The following is a 19,948-nucleotide window of genomic DNA, read 5'->3' on the forward strand; positions in this document are numbered from 1 at the left end:
CTCCTCCTTCTCCACACTTCATTCTGTTCCCGTTTTCCTTTCTGAAATCCTACCCATCCTTCTTTGTCAAGTCTACTAATCATAAAGTGGCCTGTCCTTTCCCAACCAATCTGTTCGCTTTCACTGTCTGGAGACATTCTGTTGCTTGTTTCTCATGTACACGTCTCATTCATGCGTGTATCTCTGGCCGGCATTCTCGTTCTGTGTTGTGTATTGACGAAGTAGAGGCTGCAGTCTTGTCTGGGAGGTTATAGGAGGAATTCATCACTGGACACAGTTGAACAAATCCTGCTAACAGTAAGATTTTATGACCCTACTTTAGATGCACTTTTAGTCATACAGTTTGATCAAGTAGTAAATAAGTATTTCTAAAAACTTTGTGGAATTTTAAACATATATAAAAATAGAGAGATTTTTATATGAAACCCTACGTTCCCGTTACCTAGTTTTAACAGCTGTCCCCCTTGTGGTCAGTCTTGTTCCATCTGGGCTGTTACTCCCCTCCCATCCTCTCCCCTCTCCAGCTATTTTGAAACAAGTTCTAGATTTCAAATTTTCAGTACATATGTCAGTAGGTAGCTAGATAAATTCTTTTACGTGACTTCTGCAAACTGCTTTGGGAAAACTGGTTCAACTGAAAGAATGGGAATATGGAATTTAGAAACTGCTGAAAGAATGGCCTTGAAAGACGTTTCATTGGTGTGAGGGCCTTGGATTGAGGGGTGAATGGGAGACGAGGAAGTGGAGGAGCATAGCCTGTGGATTCTTTCTAGAAGCTGTGGAAGGAAGAGTTCCCGACAGGCTTTTTTGAAGAGGGAGAAACTGAAAAACACTTACATATCTCATTTTAATTCCTTGTAAGTTTTTAAAGAAGATAAAGGAGTTTGTACTCTTTATTTCATTGAAGTTGGAAACAGAACATAGAAAACTAAAATGCAGAACCCACCCCACCCTCCAATCCAGGACTTCTGGTTTAACATAGTAAAGAAAATATTTGCTTCAGAGTGAAGGAAATATTAGAACTTGAGTTTGTTAATTGTGTTACATGCTTCATCATTTCATATTAACTGTTAAGGAATATGAGACTGGGAAGTAAATATCCAGGCATATGCAGATGTAAATTTAGAACTGAGTACAATAAACATCTGAATACCCACTTTGTACAAAGAAAGGTTGAGGCAGGTTCTGGGCAGGAAGGGAAGCCCGAAAGAAACATCTCTGCCTTGGGGAGCTCACGGTCTAGGTAAGAAACAGAAAGTAAGGGGAAAAGAAAAACACAGTCATTGCTTAAATAGTTAATTAACAAATCACAGTTTAAATAACAGTCCTGAAGCGAACAGGCCTTGGCAGAGGTGGAGGAGACACGTGGCTATTGTAAGTGGAAGTTTGTGTGGAGCCACCCGGGGGCTTGGGGGACAGGGACAGCCCTTTAAGTTCACTTCAAATTGTGCAGTTTCGTATTCCTTTCTTCTACGTGTGATTTTATATATAATTCTATACAGTTTAGTTTAAAGAATAACAAGCATTTGTGTGCTTCCTTTCTAGTGAAGAGTAGACTATTACCCCCAAGGTTTTGAAGTCCCCTAAATACCTGTCCTGGGTCGCACCGCTCCTTCCTTCCCCTCCAGAGCAGTCACTCTGAAGTTTGTGTTGAACATTTTCTTGGTTCTTTTTATAGTTTTTAGAAGCCACATCTGTAGGTATCTCTGTACGACACATGCTTAGGTTCGCCTGCTTTTAAACATTGTCTTAGAGGAATCCTGCGCGGGGCAGCCGGTAACTGTCCTGCGTACACAGCTCCCTTTTCCCTTCCCTGGGCGTCGTGCCGCTGTTTCATACGCGGCTCTGCGCTGTATCCTGCTCCCCCTGGATTGAGATGCTTTCCCATCTTCTGTCTTGTTTCCACTCTTCCCTTTGGTAGTTGTGCATTGTGTGTATTGCTTTGTGTCTGCCCTGGGAGTGTCAGCATAAATATTGATCCAAAATGCAACATGAGTCAGCAATTCACCTTACTCCCAAAGGTAACAGCCTTAAAGTGCTTCGCCTCTGATCACCTGCCTCCCGGCTCACACGCGCCTGCCCATCACCTCAGGCCTTTTTGGAACCCCCAGATCAGACGTGATTAGTCTTCGTTCCTGCAGTTAGTGTTTGTCTGGGGATAGGCACAAGTTCACTCTTTTCTCTCCTCACCATTCCCTCCTACATCTCCCATTTTCCTTCTGGGAATTCCCTTCCTGAAACTTCAGAAGGCAGTTGTTTGGCAGCTTTTGGTGGTACAAGAATCTGTTTTGTTTTTCTAACCATTTGCCCTCATCTTTGAAAGATACATTTATATTTGTGTATGGACTGTTCCCCGAAAATAAGACCTAGCCTGGACCGTCAGCTCTAATGTGTCTTTTGGAGCAAAAATTTATAAGACCCGATATTATTATATTATATTATACCCAGTATTATATTATATATATTATATTATGTTATATTATATTACATTACATTACATTATATTATAATGTTATACCAGGTCTTATATTATATAAGACCTGGTTTTATAGTAAAATAAGAATGGGTCTTATAGTAAATAAGAAGGGCCAAATGTATTTTCCCACATTTGGCCCTTGGTGAAAAACGTTGAAAAAAGTTTGGACACCCCTGATCTAAGGTGTATACATCACCCAACTTGACTGGGTAATATTGAGTGTTTGTCGAAAGGATTGCACCATTTCACACTTGCATCAGTAAAAGTCTAAAAGTTGCTGTAGGTTTTTTTAAACCAATTTTTGGTATAATCAGATTTAAAACATTTCCAGTATAGTAGCTGAGAAATATGTTGTTTTAGATTTCATTTTTCTGATTATCTGTGAGATTGAACACCTTGTCAATCTTTTTCTCTGATTTTAGTTTGAGCTGTTTTTTGCCTTTGTGTTTAGATGTCTCTTCATAGCTTAAAACTTAAAACAACTCTAGCCTGGTAATTTTTGTTTTTCTGCTGGAGACTAGTTCATTTACATGTTTCATAATTATTGATATATGTTTGGAGTTATTCCTACCATCTTATTTTATACGTATTATTTATCAACTCCTTTCCACCCATTCTGTGTTTTTTATTTTGAGTTGTTTTCTACTTAAAATATTTCTGTTGAGAAATTTGATGCAGTTTTGATTCTTGATCCTTTGTAAATAAATTTCCCTTTCCCACAACAATTTTAGTGCTTTCCTTTATACTGTTCTTCTATATTTCACCACAAAACATTGTTTTGAAAATAGTTTAATAGAACACAGTTTTTTAAATGGGTTAATACGTTTCTTTAATAAACTTAATTTTGCGGGTTAATATTAGGTTTATAGAGTTGCACAGAAAGTACAGTTCCCACGTACCCCTCTCCCCAAGAAAACACATTTAAAAGAAAATTTCAGGTAAACTAATGGATGTGAGTTTATTAAAGTTTGTCATTTTTAAATCAAGGACCTTTTGAAAAATTGATCTTTGCAAGGACCTCTTCCTTGTATTTTTCATTTCTATGTTTTGAACTGTCATTTTTAACAAATACTCAAACTTTACAACTATCCATTGTTGGGAAATTCTGTATGTACCACTGTAAATTCTTTGATTGCAAGGTCGTAAATTAAAACAACAATAAAAAATGATACCTAGGTATTTATTAGAAAGTTTCACTTTCATTTGTGGTAAGTATGATATATACTTCTTCCTCACTCCAAATATTCAAGTCTTTGTGAAACCTAAACTTAGCTAAACAGTTACACACGTAGACACTATGTATGCAATTACCAGCTATAAGCACATCTACACTTACAATATAGGAAGGAAGGTGCCAGTTAATTGGCTGTGCCCATTTTGAACTTCTGGGATGATTACTGCCTGTTGCATGGGAAGATGGTTACACTTGTTTTGTTTTCTTTCCTTTGGTTATAATGTCATTGCTACATTGACTTGCCTTGACGATTACTTGTGTTGTGTTGTAGTCTTTATAATTACCAAGTGATTTTCTCTAAGACCTTTGTGACATAAGAGACTAAAAAGATCTGTATTCTGTATGGTCTGTATCTAGGATATTGTTGGTTTGATTGTCCAGTTTACTCTAACTAGTGTCTGTTTTCCTGTAACCTGCCCAGTGGAGGGTTTTATCACCCTTTGCTAATTTGATATGTAAAATGATATCTGCTTGCTTTAATTTCCATTTCTAAAATTGTTAGTGAGGTTGAATGTCTCATGTGGTAAAGGCCATTTCATTCTCTTTAATTGCTGGTCATATTCTTCGTTTTTCTATTGAGAATTTGTTTTTTCTCTTTTAAAAATGTTACTGTATTAGTAATGTTTTTAAGAAGAATTATTTAATGTTATTCAGTAAGCGACATATTTTAGGGGGCTCAAGGATCAAATTATGACCATAGAATTTTGTGACTTGATTTTTACTGGGTGTGTGTAAGTATGTATATGCGTATATCTATGTACATATGTATTAAATTATTGAACAAAATGGTCACAGGGATTTTTTGGTATCTTACAACTAATTGGCACAGATGTTCCATTTGCAGGTAATTTGGCATTATATGGACTCAGTAGTGGTCAGAGGTTAGAAATGAGGCCCTAGGCTTTAATCAGAGTCTTTCTTACCTGATTAGGAACAGCCCCTCCTGTGCAGGTTGCAGGTCAGCTCAGGCGCGCTCTCGCTGTACCTGCTGCAGTGCTCTCTCCTGAGCTCATTCCGTCCCAGGGAGACTGGAGAAGTAAAATAGTAAAGCCAGTGTGCTGTTTTGGCCGTACTTTGCATTTTGGTGTCTGTTCCTGATGAACCTGCTGTTATCTAGTGTTAGGGAAGGTCAAATAGTTGTTCCATGTGTTATTTCCATGTTTTATACTTGCATTCAGTGAGAGAAAAAGTTTGGCATGTGTTTCTCCATCTTATCTAGAACTGGAGCCTCCTGATAATTTTTTGCTTGAGATTTTTATGTATGTGTTTTTAAAAAATGAAGAACAGCTGTAATTTTATTTTCTTACACAATTGTTTTGATTTGGTATGACAGTTGTAATATCTGGGAGTAATGGGTGTTGGAGCGTTCCTTTTTAATTCTGTGGAACAAGTCTGTGATTTTGGTGGACATTGGTTGTATACAGTGTCTTTGACTTTGCTGTCAGTGTAATGCCGACCTCGTAGAATGAGTTGGGAAGTGTTCCTTTCTCCAGCATATCCTGAAGATAGTGTAGGGTTAGGATTATTTCTTAAAAGTTTGATAGAATTTATCAGTAAACCCATTTATAACTATGTCTTTTTCCACTTGTCATTCAATTATGGTAGAATTTTTTGCTACATCTTTAAGGTCCGTCTTCTTTTGCCATTTCTAATCAGACGTTAATCTTTCAAAATGAAATTTTCATTTGATGATATCTTTTGAGGCTACCTCTGTGAGTTCCATTTGGTTTATTTTTTTAGTATCTTCCATTTCTCTCCTCATATTGATAATAGCTGGTTTGATGTCCAGTCTCGTCCCATCTATCATCATCTCTGTTGTTTTCTGTTTCTATTTCTTGATTTTTCTCTTGCTTATGATTCACATTTCCCTGCTTCTTTGTGTACATTGTAAATTTTTATTGGATGCCCATATTGTGATTTCGTTGGTGTTGCTGAGAGCTCGGTTTTTTCATAGTGCTTTCACAAGTGTTGAACTTCTTTTTGGCCTGGTCGTTAAGGTAGTCATGGATCATTTGGATTCTGTTGAGACTTATTTGTCAGCTCTTTTAGGCATGGTCTGCCATAGCCTTTGTTCTATTCCTAGGATTCATTTAGCCCCACTCCTAAAGGTTGCTCTGCTCTGGTCTCTTCCTGAATGTGACAGTGTCATCAGTGAGGTCTTGGGGCTCTGGCGTGAGGGGAGGCGCTTTATTCCCGGCTCTCCGGGAGCTCTGGGAGTGGTTTGTAATCACAGCTCTTGTGGAATTGTTCTTTGGAAGTTGTTCTTGTCCAGCCTTAGGGGGTGTTACACCACAGCTCCGCAGGTTGGATATCTGGGCACCATGTGCAGATTTCTGGAGCGCTTTCTCTGCCCTGCTGCCTCCTCTCACGTACTGTCTCGTAATTTCTAGGCTCCTGGGCTGAGGGTTTCTGTCTCCCCTTTTCTGCACAGTTGCCAGTCTCTGAGTCCCACGCTCTGTTCCAGTTTGTAACTGAGTTCCGAGCAGAAAGCCTCTGTGATGCCCGGTTCACAGTGTTTGCTTCTCTGTTGAGGGGTTACAGCCCCATTCCTGCCTGCCTGTGCGCCAGGGTCCGAGAAGGGTGGTTTCTTCTGTTTTGTGTGGTTTTCTAGTTGTTTATGGCTGGTGGGTAATGGTGAACCTTCTTACTCTGATGTGGCTTTCAGTAGATGTCTCCTATGTCATTTCAGGAACTCAAATTAGTTTTAATTTATAAGATTGATATGGAACATTGGACTTTTGATGGAAAATGATCTCAAAGTTAGTGGTATTATTTTATTTCAAATTTCTTTGCAACAAGGTAAATCAAAACGAAAGCGTTAAGAAATACAAAGGAAAAAAGAAGGTAGAAAAACCAAAGAAAGATTAAAATAAATAATCTTTATGTTATCATTTGTAATTAGACTTCAAAGTTCTATTAAAAACCAAAACTGGAAACATCTGAATGCAATATGGAAATACAAAATGTGTACATCTACTTTGCTATTTGGATATGGAAATTGGAAGCTGATACAGAGTTGACAAGTACAGCCATTGTCTTCTGCGTTAAGAAAAAGACAAATTCGGTGTTTGATTGGGCAGAACAGTCACATACCAGAAGCCAGTGAGCAGCGGTAAAGACGTGACTAAAATATGGGACATTTGAAGATGACATGTTGATAATTGGTCCAGTGACCAAAGGAAAAGAATTCTGATCGTTGGTGAATGTAAAAAAGCATGTTGTATTGGTGCCAAAACCAAGAGTAGAAATAAGAAGAAGGAAAAAAAAAAACAGCAAAAATTAAAAATTTCTTTTGGAGGAATAAGTACCACAATGCAGACAATTGATATATTGAGATACATATGCACGAGATAAGACAAGTTTCAAATAAAGCCACTTGTGCCAAAAATAATAACTTACTGTGTTTCCCTGAAAATAGGACCTAGCCGGACAATCGGCTCTAATGCGTCTTTTGGAGCAAAAATTAATATAAGACCCGGTCTTATATTATATAAAACCTGGTGTTGTGTTATGTCACGTCACGTCACGTCACGTCAAGTTGTAAGATCCGGTCTTACAGTAAAATAAGACTGGGTCTTACATTATTTTTGCTCCCGAAGACGCATAAGAGCGGATTGTCCGGCTAGGTCTTATTTTCGGGGAAACACAGTAGCAACGGTCAGGATAGTGGAAGGAGAAACTTAAAAAGAGCAGGACATTGTTTTGGAAGATTAGGTGACAGAGCCGCTAACCCATTTGTGTTTCAGTGTCTTTAACAGTGAGTGTTCATTATTCTGAAGAGCATGAAGGAAAGAGGGACTTCTGCCTCCATAATTATTTATAATTATATAACCTCGTGAATTAGTTTCTCGTTCTCTGTCCCCTTGTAACAGTCACGTTGGGATTATCTCAAGAACTTCCAGTCTCCCTGTCCCTAGTCCTCATATGCTCTACAAGCTTTTAAACAAACTGGTACTTTTCCTTTTCATTGTAGACCTCACCTCTCCTTACACAACTGCGTGTTGCTCCCCGCACCGTGACGCAGGTCTGCGCAGCCTTGCTCTCCCCCCTGAGAGCAGCGCTCTTCTCCCCGTGTCTGCACGGTTCCTTCCTCTTCTGTGTCAGATCGCCACTGCACTGTCTATTTATGCGTGTAAAGTTTTACTTTGTAAAGTTTGTTTTGTAAATCTCTTATTTAAAATGGCAGCTAGTCCTTCATTCTTTATTTTTTTTCTTTGTATTTTCCTGGCGTTATATGTGTTTTATTTGTTTACAAGCGTGACAACTACGTTTTTCTCACTAGAATATAGTTTAGTGAAGGCTGGGGTGTTTTCCTTGCTGTTTACCTCTGTCTCCTGTATTTTAACAGAGCCGGTCACAGGAGGCTTGATGGAGTCATCTAATGAAGCTTGTTAAATATGTTGTCCAAATACTTGCTTCACATGCTTCTGACTAACTCTGGTGTTTCACCTATCAGATTGTAAGAGTGGCATGTTAGTCTCCCATAGTGATTGTGAATTTGTCAGTTTCCTTTTGTTCTGTAAAATAGGAATGTGCTTTATAGAATGTGCTTTATAGAATGTGAAGTTCTGTGGATCCTGGTGAATTAATCTTTTTAGCACTGAATAATGACAGCAAAGTTTAAGCCATTTATATTTACTGTGAAAATTCGTATTTGTTTTTTATCTTTTATTTTCTATTTACTATGTGTTTTTTCTCTCCTTTTCTACCTGCTTCTGCGTTGATCAAATTTTTCTCATTCCTTCTTTCCTCTCTGTTGTAAAGTTTACTTTTACATTTAAACATAACTGTTGGACTTAATAATTCTGAAGATAATTATTCGCTCCCTTTTTCCATGAATAATAAAATCAGCTTTCAAATGCTTGAGCCCTAATCACCCTTTCTCCTCATTTCTTTGTTTTCTTCTATTTAGTTCTGCCATGAAATTAGAAATGACACTGTTTAGGCTGTTTGGTATGTTATAATGAAAAATTACTGATATTAAATCATACCTACATTCTGATTATATTTACTAGTATTTTATTTAGATTTTTTTTTCAGCCATTTTTTTGGACTGTATCTGTTAGGATTTTGGTTTAGGTGTTTCTTTTTATTTGGGGGTGAGTAGAGATGACTTTTTGACAGTTTGCAGTAATTTAGTTATAAAACCATTTGGACTTCGATCACTTTAACTTTAAAAAATTCTTATGTTTCTTTTATTGGTTTTTTACTGGTTAATATTCTTTTCAAAGTAAGATTTAAATGGATTTCCTATTGCTTAAAACAGCTTGTGCCTTATTTTTTCATATTCTTTACTTCCTATCCTTTCAGTGTTTTTCAGCTACGTACTGAATTTGTTTATATCTTTTCTTTTTAAATAATGAATAATTTAAAGCACTGAAATTATCTGAATACCGCTGTGTCAATTTCCGAGTTTTTATATATATATAATATCTTGTTTTTTCTTTTATGTATTTTAATTTTTTGACTCATTTCTATTCCTTATTTATGAGACTTCAAAAAATTTAAAAGCATTAGTTTATTTAAAAATTGTATTGGATCAAAAAAATCACATGACTTACCATGACTCTTATGTTTATTTTACTTTACTGAAGTATTTCTAAGTTAAATTTCATTACACTTGTAAAGTGGATATAATGGGACGGTGGTTAATATTTAGAATGTTTTCCTTTGAGTGGTTTGGTGGGGTGTACATCACTTTCTTAAAACACGCATGCCTGGGCATCACTCCTCAAGTTCATTGGATATAGAGGTAGAGCCTCGTGTGGGACCTTTGAAAGACCCCATTAGGCAGTCAAACACCCCTCCTGTAGAAGAGGGAGTCATCTGAAGGTCAGCCAAACGAGGGACAAAGTGTCGCGTTCTGTGACCCACATTCATCGGGGCCTGTCCTCACATACAGGTAGAAGACACGTCTGACTGGAAAGTCTGTTATTATTTCCTATAAAATGGTAGAACAGTTGCCTGCATTATTTTATTTTGTGTGCCTTCAACTTGTGCTTTCTATTGAGTTTAATTCCGAGCTATAACAACACGTAACGGTATGTGTCTGCTTCTTTGTAGGCCTCGAAGCAGAGGAAGAAGTGCGGTGGAAGATGAGGACAGCACGGACGGGCTGGAGGCAGCGGACGCGGAAAGCACCGTGGAGACAGGTACCAGACCGTCGTGAGGAATTGAAAACGCACACGGGCATTAGCACAGTGAGCACGTGTCCATCTCCTGACCGGGGACATTTCCATCTGCTGAAATGGTTTGATGAGTCTCGACAAAGTGAAAACTGAGTTCTCCCCCTACAGCCCTGATTTAGAAGAAATTAGTATCTGCAGAGAAATATTTTATTAAAGGGAATTAAAATGGGAATAACTGCTGATTTCAGGCCATTAATAGAACAACTCATGGTATATTTCTGGCTTACAAACCATCTCGTGTTTGTTTAAGGCTTATTGTGTTATTAAGTGTGTGAGGAAAAAATAAATTTCATTAGCAAGTGATATTATAAAATGCTGGGTTAAATCAGACCAAATCCTTTCTGGTTTGCTGGACTGTTCGGTGCCTTAGAAAAGCTAATGTGTATTGTGTATCTGCAAAAGGTAGGGGAGCTTGCCCAAAGCAGTTTCCAAAATTTACACAAAGCTAGTGATTTAGTAAGTTGTCAGAGGGGTGAAGGTCCATACTGTATCCAGAGGATATTGGTGTGAGATGGTGTCTCACTGAAAATATTATAGCAGCTGTTGGAATTTAAACATGGTGACAGGCTTTTTCTCTGAAGTTGAATCTTCTGCTCCCTAAACTCCTTTGCTCTCCTCCCACTGTTTTGCTTCCATAACCAAACCCCAATTCTGTGTTTTAGCAGGTGAAAATGGCTGGGGACAAACATCAACTTGCCGACTGGTGTCATGTAAATGTATGACCTCGGGTCTCAAGCAGCTCGTGGTTGCTGCCCTCCCCTCAGTCTCCTTTTACTTAGAAATTCTCTCTCCCATTATCAGGGATGGTTCTTTCTTTTCTCTCTTCAAATTTCTAACACTTCCTCCCATTTTTCATTCTTCAGTTAATGGTCTTGCTTATTCAATGGAAAAAGAAAAAGTCAGGAAAGAAATGACACATTCATCCCCCGTCAAATCTTCCTGCCTTCATCGCTACCTATATATACTCTACCTTCCCTGCTGTCAAAAGGGGATGAAACCTGTCTGTGGCCCCTGCTGTGCTCTGTCCTGGAGTCTGTCCCACTTCTTTTCTCATGGGCTCTGCGCCCTCAGTTTTCCGTGGATTTCCCCTCTCTGTGAATCGTTCCATTAGCATTGCAACCTGCTGCAGTACCGGCCTTACGCACTAGTAGTTTCTCTTGCCCAGACATCCCCTTTCAGCAACTTTGTTGCGTCTTTGCTCATCTTTACAGCAAAACTCCTTGAAAAATAAGGAACAACCATGAGAGTTGCCTATACTCATGGTGGTTCCTTATTTTTGACTATTTTCCCATGAACCTACTTCACCCAAGCTTTCTTCCTCCTGCTCTCCTGAAGTTGTTCTTGTCGACGGCACCCGGGATCGCGTATTGCCAAACCCAGCGTTTAGGCTCTGTCCGCCGTCATTAGTCAGGATCATTTCATGCAGCAAACCACGTTCAGGAGTGAAACGCTTTTGTTTTTAAACTTGATTTTTTAGGACACCACATGCTCTTGGGTTTTTCCTCCCCCCTGGTTTCTCTCTATTTCCTTGTGCTCAGCCTCTCCTATATCAGGGATTCTCATCTACTTTACTTGTTTTAAATATTAGGTGTCTAAAGCAGGTCTCCTTAAGCTTCGTGTGTCCTCCGTGGAGCTGTTACCCTGAAACGTCTCCTCCTCCAGTGTCCCCACTTCATACACGACATCGTCTATTGTTCAGACTAAACGTACTGTCAGGCGCCACATGAGGACGTGTTGGTCCCTGACAGAAGACGGCCTGTGTGATGCTGGTCCCATAAGATTATAAAGGAGCGGAACGAATCCTATCACTTAGTGACGTCGTAGCCCTCATGACGTGGGGCAATGTATCACTCACATGTTGGTGCGGATGCTGATGTGAGAAAAACTGGTGTGGTGCCAGTCGTGTGGTGCCAGTCGTGTGGTGCCAGTCGTGTAAACGTGTGGTGCCAGTCATGTAAACGTGTGGCACATACCCTTCCAGTCGTTGGCTACGCCATCTAGGTTTGCTTTCCATTTGTTTAAAACAAAAAAAGCAACAGCCATGAAGCACAATGAAGTGAAGTGCAATAAAACGAGGTGTATCTGTACACACTTGTTCAGTGTGTGACTTCCACACTAGGACGGACTCTTCTTGAAGTTGGGGATTTGTCTTATTCACGATTCATTTATTCTCAGTGCCTAGAAGGCTTCCAGGCCCAGTAGGCGTCAGCTCACTAACTGAAGCCTTGTTACGTTTTTCTCTCTTACTGCTCTTGGAACATCATCACCAGAAAACTGAAATTCTGAAGTTTAACTTTTTCTCACCTGAAGAGTAGTAGCCCCACCAATAGACCGTCTTCTCACACTTCCTGCTATGAGACATCCAGGCAAATCAGGTACCGAGAAGCTTTAACAGGAGCAGGCTGGTCCGAGTGGATATGCACATTTCTATCCTGGCCTTTTACACCAAGTGTGTTCGGCTTTGCTCTGTCCTTGTTCTTGAAAAGACCTTTGTCTAGTTCTTTCACTAAACACAGAGCAAGAAGAATAGTAAAGAAAAGGATAAAGAACAATTATTAAAACTACCAACATGCAGGTAAACCCAAGCGAAGAGAAGAGGTCCCTAAATTTCTAGCCAGTTTAAGAGCACAGTTGAGTTGGCTGCAAGGCTTTAACATGTCTGCATGTCTCAAGGCCCAAGGTTTGTTGGAAGGCCTCTTATTCCCGTAAACTCCATGTCTTGACACATTTCTTCAATGGTTTGTAGTAATAGAAGGGTCTTTATTAAAATGAGCACACTTTAGGGAGGGAGAGAGAGACAGAGAGACAGAGAGACAGAGAGAGAGAGAGAGAGAGAGAGAGAGTGTGTGTGTGTGTGTGTGTGTGTGTGTGTGTGTGTAAGTGGTGGAAATGAGTGTCTTACTAGTACCTGTTGGGAAAGTAGCAGGACATTTCATGGATCAGTTTGTTAAACTGATGGTGAGAAGGTCCTGGCCTCCATTTGGAGGTGGCGGCTGTTAACCAGTTCTGTGTGTTTCCCTTTATGAATAAAATCAAATTGAATGAAGTGCCAGTTACTTGAGAAGAGGAATCCCACTTTTCTTTGAGAATGATCACATAATCAGGGCCTTGTTTTAGTGACTTATAATTGGTTAATTATGATTTAGCTAATTACAGTTTTTCTTTTTACCATTCAACCTGTCAAAGTGTGGCTAGTGGGAGCCCCTTCCCGCTGGTTTCCAAGCACTTTTCAATATCACCTCTGAAGGTTTCAAAGCTCACCGCTGTTTCTCAGGCCTGCCTTTAATTCTCTCTACCCCAAGACACGAAATGGACCGCTCTCTGAGGACTCCTAGTTCTTTTTAGTGGAGAGAATAGTGTTAGAGAGAAACATCTAGGCTCTGGGGATAAAGATCATGTTGTTTTTGTTGAGAATTAGTTACGTTGTCTCATTTTAGGGATATGTTGGTTATTACATAGATAGGAGAGTGTACACATGCTTAGAAACACCTGGTCACATTGATACTTTCAGTTTACCTCTAGCATAATTTTTAAAAATAGACTTCAGTTTTTAGAGCAGCAAAACTGAGTGGATGGCGTAGAGGTTCCCCATATACTCCCTGCCCCCACATGCGCAGCCTCCCCCATTATCAGCCCCCCCCGCCCCCCCAGCCTGGCACATTTGTTACAGTTGAACCTATGTCGACACATTGTTATTACCCTAAGTCCACAGCTGACATTATGGTTCCCTCTGTGGTGTGCAATCTGTGGGTTTGGACAAATGCATCATGACGTGTGTCCATCATTACAGCATCATAGAGTATCTTCACTGCCCAAAAAGTCTGCTGTGCTCTGCTCTCTGTATCCCAAACCCTGGCAACCACTGACCTTTTTACTGTCTCCATAGTTTTGCCTTTTACAGGTCATACAGGTGGAATCATACAGCGTATAACCTTCTTAGATTGGCTTCTTTCACTTAGTAATATGCACTTAAGTTTCCTTTCATGGCGTGATTGCTCATTTCTTTTTATGGCTGGATATTCTGTGGTACCTATGTACAAGAGTTGGTTTATCCACTCAGCTACTGAGGGACATCTTGGTTGCTTTCAAGTTTTAATGATTATGAACAAAGCTGCTGTAAACATCTGTGTGCAGATTTTTGTGTGGACATCAGTTTTTAGCTCTTTTTGGTAAATACCAAGGAGCATGATTGCTGGATCATATGGTGAGTGTATGTTTAATTTTGTAAGAAACCGCCAAACTGTTTCCAAAGTGGCTGCACCATTTGCGTCCCCACCAGCACTGACTGAGAGTTCCTGTGGCTCCACGTCCTCGCCAGCATTTGGTGCTGTCGGTGCTTTGGATTTTAGCCATTCCAGCAGGAGTGTAAGTGGTATCTTGGTTTTTGATTTACATTTCCCTGGTAACATACGATGGGGAGCATCTTTTCATCTGCTTATTTGCTATCTGTGTATCTTTTCTGGTAGGTGTCTGTTAAAGTATTTGGCCCATTTTTAAATCAGATTGTTTTTAATATGTTTTGGATAACAGTCCTTATCAGGTATGTCTTTTGCAAATATCTTCTCCCATTTCTCTTGACAGTGTTTTTTTATAGACCAGAAATTTTTTATTTTAATGCAGTGCAGTTTATCAGTTATTTCTTTTGTGTATCAATGCCTTTGGTGTTATATCTAAAAAGTCAGTGCCAAATCCAAGGTCATCTAGATTTTTTTCCTATGTCATCTTCTAGGAAATTTATAGGTTTGCCTTTCATATTTAGGTCTGTGATTCATTTTCAGTTAATTTTTATGAAGGGTGTAAGGCCTGTGCCTAGATTTATTTTTTTGTGCAGGGATGTCCAGTTTTCTGTCATTATTTGTTGAAAAGACTACCTCTTCTCATTGTGTTGCCTTTGCGCCTTTCTCAAAGGTCAGTTAACTCTGTTTATGTAGGTCTGTTTCTGGGCGCTCTCTTGCTCCATTGACCATTTGCTCACCAGCACCACTTTGTCTTGATTTGTAGAGTCTTGAAGTCAGATAATGTTCGTTTTCCAGCTTCGTTTTTCTTTAATATTGTGTTGGCTTTCCTGGGTCTCCATGTAAACTTTGGAATTAGTTCTTCAATATCCACAAAATAATTTGCTGGGATTATGATTAGAATTGCATTGAATCTATAGTGCAAATTGGGAAGAACTGACATCTTGACAATATTGAGTCTTCCAGTCCATGAACATGGAATATTTCTCCATTTATCTACTGCTTCTTTGACTTCTTGCATCACTTTTGTGGTTTTTATCATACAGATATTTTATATATTTTGTTAGATTTATACCTAAGTATTTCATTTTGGGGGCTACTAATGTTAATGGTATATATTTTATTTCAAATTCCACTTGGTTATTGCTGGTATATAGAAAAATGACTGACTTTTGTCTATTAATCTTGTATCCTGAAACCTTTCTATAGTTGCTTATGAGTTCAGGAGTATTTTATTGTTGTTGATTCTTTTGGATTTTCTACATAGGTGATTGTGACATCTGTGAACAAAGACAGTTTTATTTCTTCCTTCCCAATCAGTATGCCTTTTATTTCCTTTTCTGGTCTTATTGCAGTAGCTAGAATTTCCAGTACGATGTTGAAAAGGAGAGGTGACAGGGGGCCCTTGTTTCCTTGTTTCTGATCTTAATGGAAAAGCTTCTAGTTTCTCACCACTAAATATGATATTGGCTGTGGTTTCTTTTTATAGCAATTCTATATCAAGCTGAAGAAATCTGCTTTATTCCTAGTTTACTGAGCGGTTTATTTAAAATCTTAAATGGGTGTTGGAGTTTATCAAATGTTTTTCTGCAACTATTGATCTTGTGATTTTTCTTTTTTTCAGCCAATTGATGGAATAGATTACATTAATTGATTTTCAAATGTTGAACCAGTCTTGCATACCTGGGATAAATCCCATTTGGTTGTAGTGTATAATTCCTTGTATTCATTGTTAGATTTGATTTGCTAATATTTTGTTGAGGATTTTTGCATCTGTGTTCATCAGAGATATTGGTGTGTAGTTTTTTTGGTTTGTTTTCTTGTAAAGTCTTTGTCTGTTTTTGGTATTGTTGGCCTCATAGAATGAGTTAGGAAGTGAATTCCTCTGCGTCTGTCTTCCAGAAGACTCTGGAAGACAGAATATCTTCTGTCTTCTGTTTGGTAGAATTCACCAGTGAACGCATCTGGGCTTGGTGCCTTCTGTTTTGGAAGGTTATTAATTATTGATTCAATTTCTTTAATAGGTATAATGCTATCAGATTGTTTCTTTCTTTTTGTGGTCAGTGTTGGTAAATTGTGTCCTTCAAGGAATTGATACATTTCATCTAGGTTTATCAAATTTGTGGGCATAGAATTGTTCATAGTATTCCTTTATTATCTTTTTAATGTCTATAGGATCTGTAGTGATGGCCCTCCTTAATTTCTGGTATTAGTAATTTGTGTTCTCGTTCTCTCTCTCTCTCTCTCTCTCTCTCTCTCTCTCTCTCTCTCTCTCTCTCCCTCTCTCTCTCCCTCTCCCTCTCCCTCTCCCTCTCTCTCTCCCTCTCCCTCCCTCTTTCCCTCCCTCTTTCCCTCCCTCCCTCCCTCTCTCTCTCTTTCAGTTAACCTGGATAGGGGTTTATTGATTTTATTGACACCCCCTACCCCCGAAAGAACCAGCTTTTGGTCTCATTGATTTTTCTCTTTGATGTCCTATTTTCCAATCATTTCGTGTTTAATTTCTTTTTAAACTTTTATTTAAGTGTGTTTTTCTATGACCCATCAGCTCCAAGTCAAGTAGTTGTTTCAATCTGGTTGTGGAGGGTGCAGCCCACAGTGGCCCATGTGGGGATTGAACCAGCAGCCTAGTTAAGAGCACCGCGCTCTAACCAACTGAGCTAACCGAGTGCCCCTCATCTCTAATTTTTATTTCTCTTTGTCTGCTTACTTTGGATTTAATTTGCTCTTTTTCTAATTTCCTGGGGTGGAAACTTGGCTGATTAATTTTAGATCTTTTTTCTCTTCTAATAGATACGTTCAATGCTATAAATTTCTCTCGAAGCTCTGTCACCATATTCCACAAATTTTGATCAGTTGTATTTTCATTATTATTTAATTCAAAATATTTAAAAATGTATCTTGAAATTTCTTCTTAGAGCCCTGTGTTATTTAGAAGTGTGTTGTTTAACCTCCAAATATTTTGGGATTTTCCAGTTGTCTTTCTGTTACTGACTTCTGGTTTAATTCCATTGTGGTCTAAGAGCAGACATTATGTGATTTCTATTATTTTAAATTTGTTTTATGGCCCAGGATGTGGTCTGTTGGTGAATGTTCCGTGTGAGCTGGAGAACAATGTGTATTTTGTTGTTGTTGGATGGAGTAGTCTATAGTCGTCCATTATATCCAGTTGATTGATGGTGGTTTTGAGTTCAACTATATCCTTACTGATTTTCTGCCTGCTGGACCTATTTCTGAGAGATGGGTGTTAACAACCATATGTAATAGTAGACTCATATATTTGTCCTTATAGTTCTATCCTTTTTACCTCATGTATTTTGACACTTTGTTGTTAGATGCATATGTGTTAAGGATTGTTATGTGCTTTTGGACAATTGACCCCTTTGTCATTGTGTAAGGCCTCTCTTTACCCCAATAACTTTACTTGCTACACACTCTGCAATTAATATAGCTTCTCCTGCTTTCTTTTATTCTGAAGTCTACTCTCAGCAAATTTGCAGTGTTCAGTACAGTATTAACTGTAGTCATCATGTCCGTGTGTTACATCTGTAGACTGTTCGTCCTGTGTATGTAACTGCGTCTCTGTACCTTTAACCAACATCTGACCGTTGCCTCAGCTCCTCAGGGCCAGTAACTACCTCTGTACTCTCTGCGCAACTTTACTTTTTTTAAAATTTAATTTATGTTTTTTTAAATTGGGGGATATTGGTGAACAGTGTGTTTCTCCAGGACCCATCAGCTCCAAGTCAAGTCAATGTTTTCAGTCTAGTTGTGGAGGGCGCAGCTCACTGGCCCATGTGGGAATCAAACCGGCGACCTGGGCGTTATGAGCACAGCACTCTAACCCACTGAGCCAACCAGTTGCCCCCCACTTTCCATTTTTCACTAGAATTTTGACTTGGTTTCTTAGTTTCTCAAAGGCTACAGACTTTTCAAAGTCCCACCTGGAGAGAACGTTCCTCAAATTATCTCTGGTACATCAGTTCCATTCTCAAGAATCTAAAGAGGCAGCGAGTGTTTGTTTGAACCCTTACTTCCCTGTTGTAATTAACACAAGGCTAAATGACACCTTCAGACTAAGAAGTTGTTGTTTGTTTGGCCTTGTTTGGCTTTTTCCATCACCCCCCAAACTCCTTTGTGCTGTCCCTTTAAAGTCACATCTTTCGCCTCCCTAACCCTTGGCAACCACTGATTTGTTTTCCCTCATTATAATTTTGTCTCTGAGAATTCCAAATAAACAAAATACAATGTGTAACTTTCTGAGACTGGCTGCTTTCGTTTAGCTTAATACCTATGAGATACATCCAGGTTGTTGTAGGTACAATATAGATTGTTCTTTTTTATTGCCAAGTGGTGGTGTTTTGTATAGATAGATGTACCGTTCACTTGTTGAAAGACATTTTGGTAGTTTCAAGTTTTCGGCTATTCAAAAAAGTTATGAAACAAGTTTTTATATAAGTGTGAGTCTTCCAGTGTTATCCTTTTCCCGAACGGTTGTAGCCATTATTTGTCCTTTGCCTTTCCATATGCATTTGAGAATCAGCTTGTCTTTTTTTTTTTTTTTTTTTAAACAAATTATCCTGCTGGGATTTTAATTGAAATTGTGTTAAGCCTGTACATCAACTGGGGGAGAATTGACATCTTTACTCTGTTGGGTCTTCATCTCATGAACCTGGCATGTTTCTCCATTTGGGGCTCGTTTGATATCTTCATGGTGTTTTGTAATTTTTATTGTACAGATACTGATTATGTTTTGTCAGTTGTACTAATTATTTTATTTCTTGGGGAGCTATTATAAAATGATAAATTTTAGATGCTGGTTTCTAATTGCACATTACTAATAAATAAAAGTATCATTTATTGTTGTATTTTGCCTTATACACTGCAATCTTGCTAAACCCACCGTTCGTGTCATGTTAGCTGTATAAGTTATTGTGGTGTTCTTTCCACCTTATAGAATAAATGTTTTAATTCGTTAATTTTCATTAATTACTAAACCAAAAAATAAAATGTTTAAGGCTGGTATGTCTTTTAACGTGATTTCTAGTGTTTTTCCTACATTTGGATATTAATTATTTTTATTATCCTTATTTTCTAAGTGGTTTTCAATTGTAGTTTTGATCTCTTCTTTGTCTTCTGATGTATTTGAGATTTCTAAAAATTTCTAAGTATTTGTGTTGATTTTCTCTTTGTGATTAACTTCTAATTTTATTATAGTGTTGGTTTTGTACACTTTTTACATTTTAGAATTTGAGGTTCCTTGAAGTCTTTACTGGTTTTGGAAAATTCTCAGCTATTATATATTCAAATGTAGAAGGTGCCAAAAAGCCAAAAAAATGTACACACATTTTAAGAAAGGAACTGTATTAAAATTGTAATATTCAGTATATACTTATAACAAAAGGACTACAAGTCACACTTCTGCAATTACAAGAGGTGCTCGAAGTGGTTCCCATCAGCATCTAGACACTTCTGATTACAGAGAACTACAGCTTGAGCAACGCTGACCAAAGTGTCCACTTGTGTCCGTTTTTATGGCAGCCTTGGTACTGCGTTTGCACCATTCTTCCTCCTTCTCTCCACGTGCTCACTAGACTGTGCCACTGTGTTTGTTGCCATGTATCTTCTCTTTTGTCGTTTTGTATTCTTTTGTGTCTGCCCTGTATTCTGGACAGATCTGAATAGGCCGCCCACCTTGCTTATACCCATTCAGCTTTGTCTGATCTGCTGTTAAATATATCAGTTGAGCCCATTTCCTGTATTTTAAAATGTATTCTTTTTAAAATTTGCAACATCACCTTTTATAGTTTCTAGTTCC

General features: G+C 38.5%; 1 protein-coding gene across 21 annotated transcripts in view; it reads left to right on the forward strand.

Annotated features, from left to right (window-relative positions):
- The window catches only part of KMT2C (lysine methyltransferase 2C), a 222,825-nt gene that overhangs the window by 44,033 nt on the left and 158,844 nt on the right, over nt 1-19,948 (forward strand). For all 21 annotated transcript variants that reach the window (XM_088799766.1, XM_088799771.1, XM_088799770.1 and 18 more), the window contains exon 2: nt 9,774-9,862. In XM_088799766.1, coding sequence (XP_088655892.1) covers nt 9,774-9,862 — 89 coding nt within the window. The remainder of the gene's footprint in view (nt 1-9,773; nt 9,863-19,948) is intronic.

This window comes from Rhinolophus sinicus, chromosome 8, assembly GCF_057876585.1.
Source record: "Rhinolophus sinicus isolate RSI-liver-muscle chromosome 8, RSI-T2T, whole genome shotgun sequence".
Taxonomy (NCBI): Eukaryota; Metazoa; Chordata; class Mammalia; order Chiroptera; family Rhinolophidae; genus Rhinolophus; species Rhinolophus sinicus.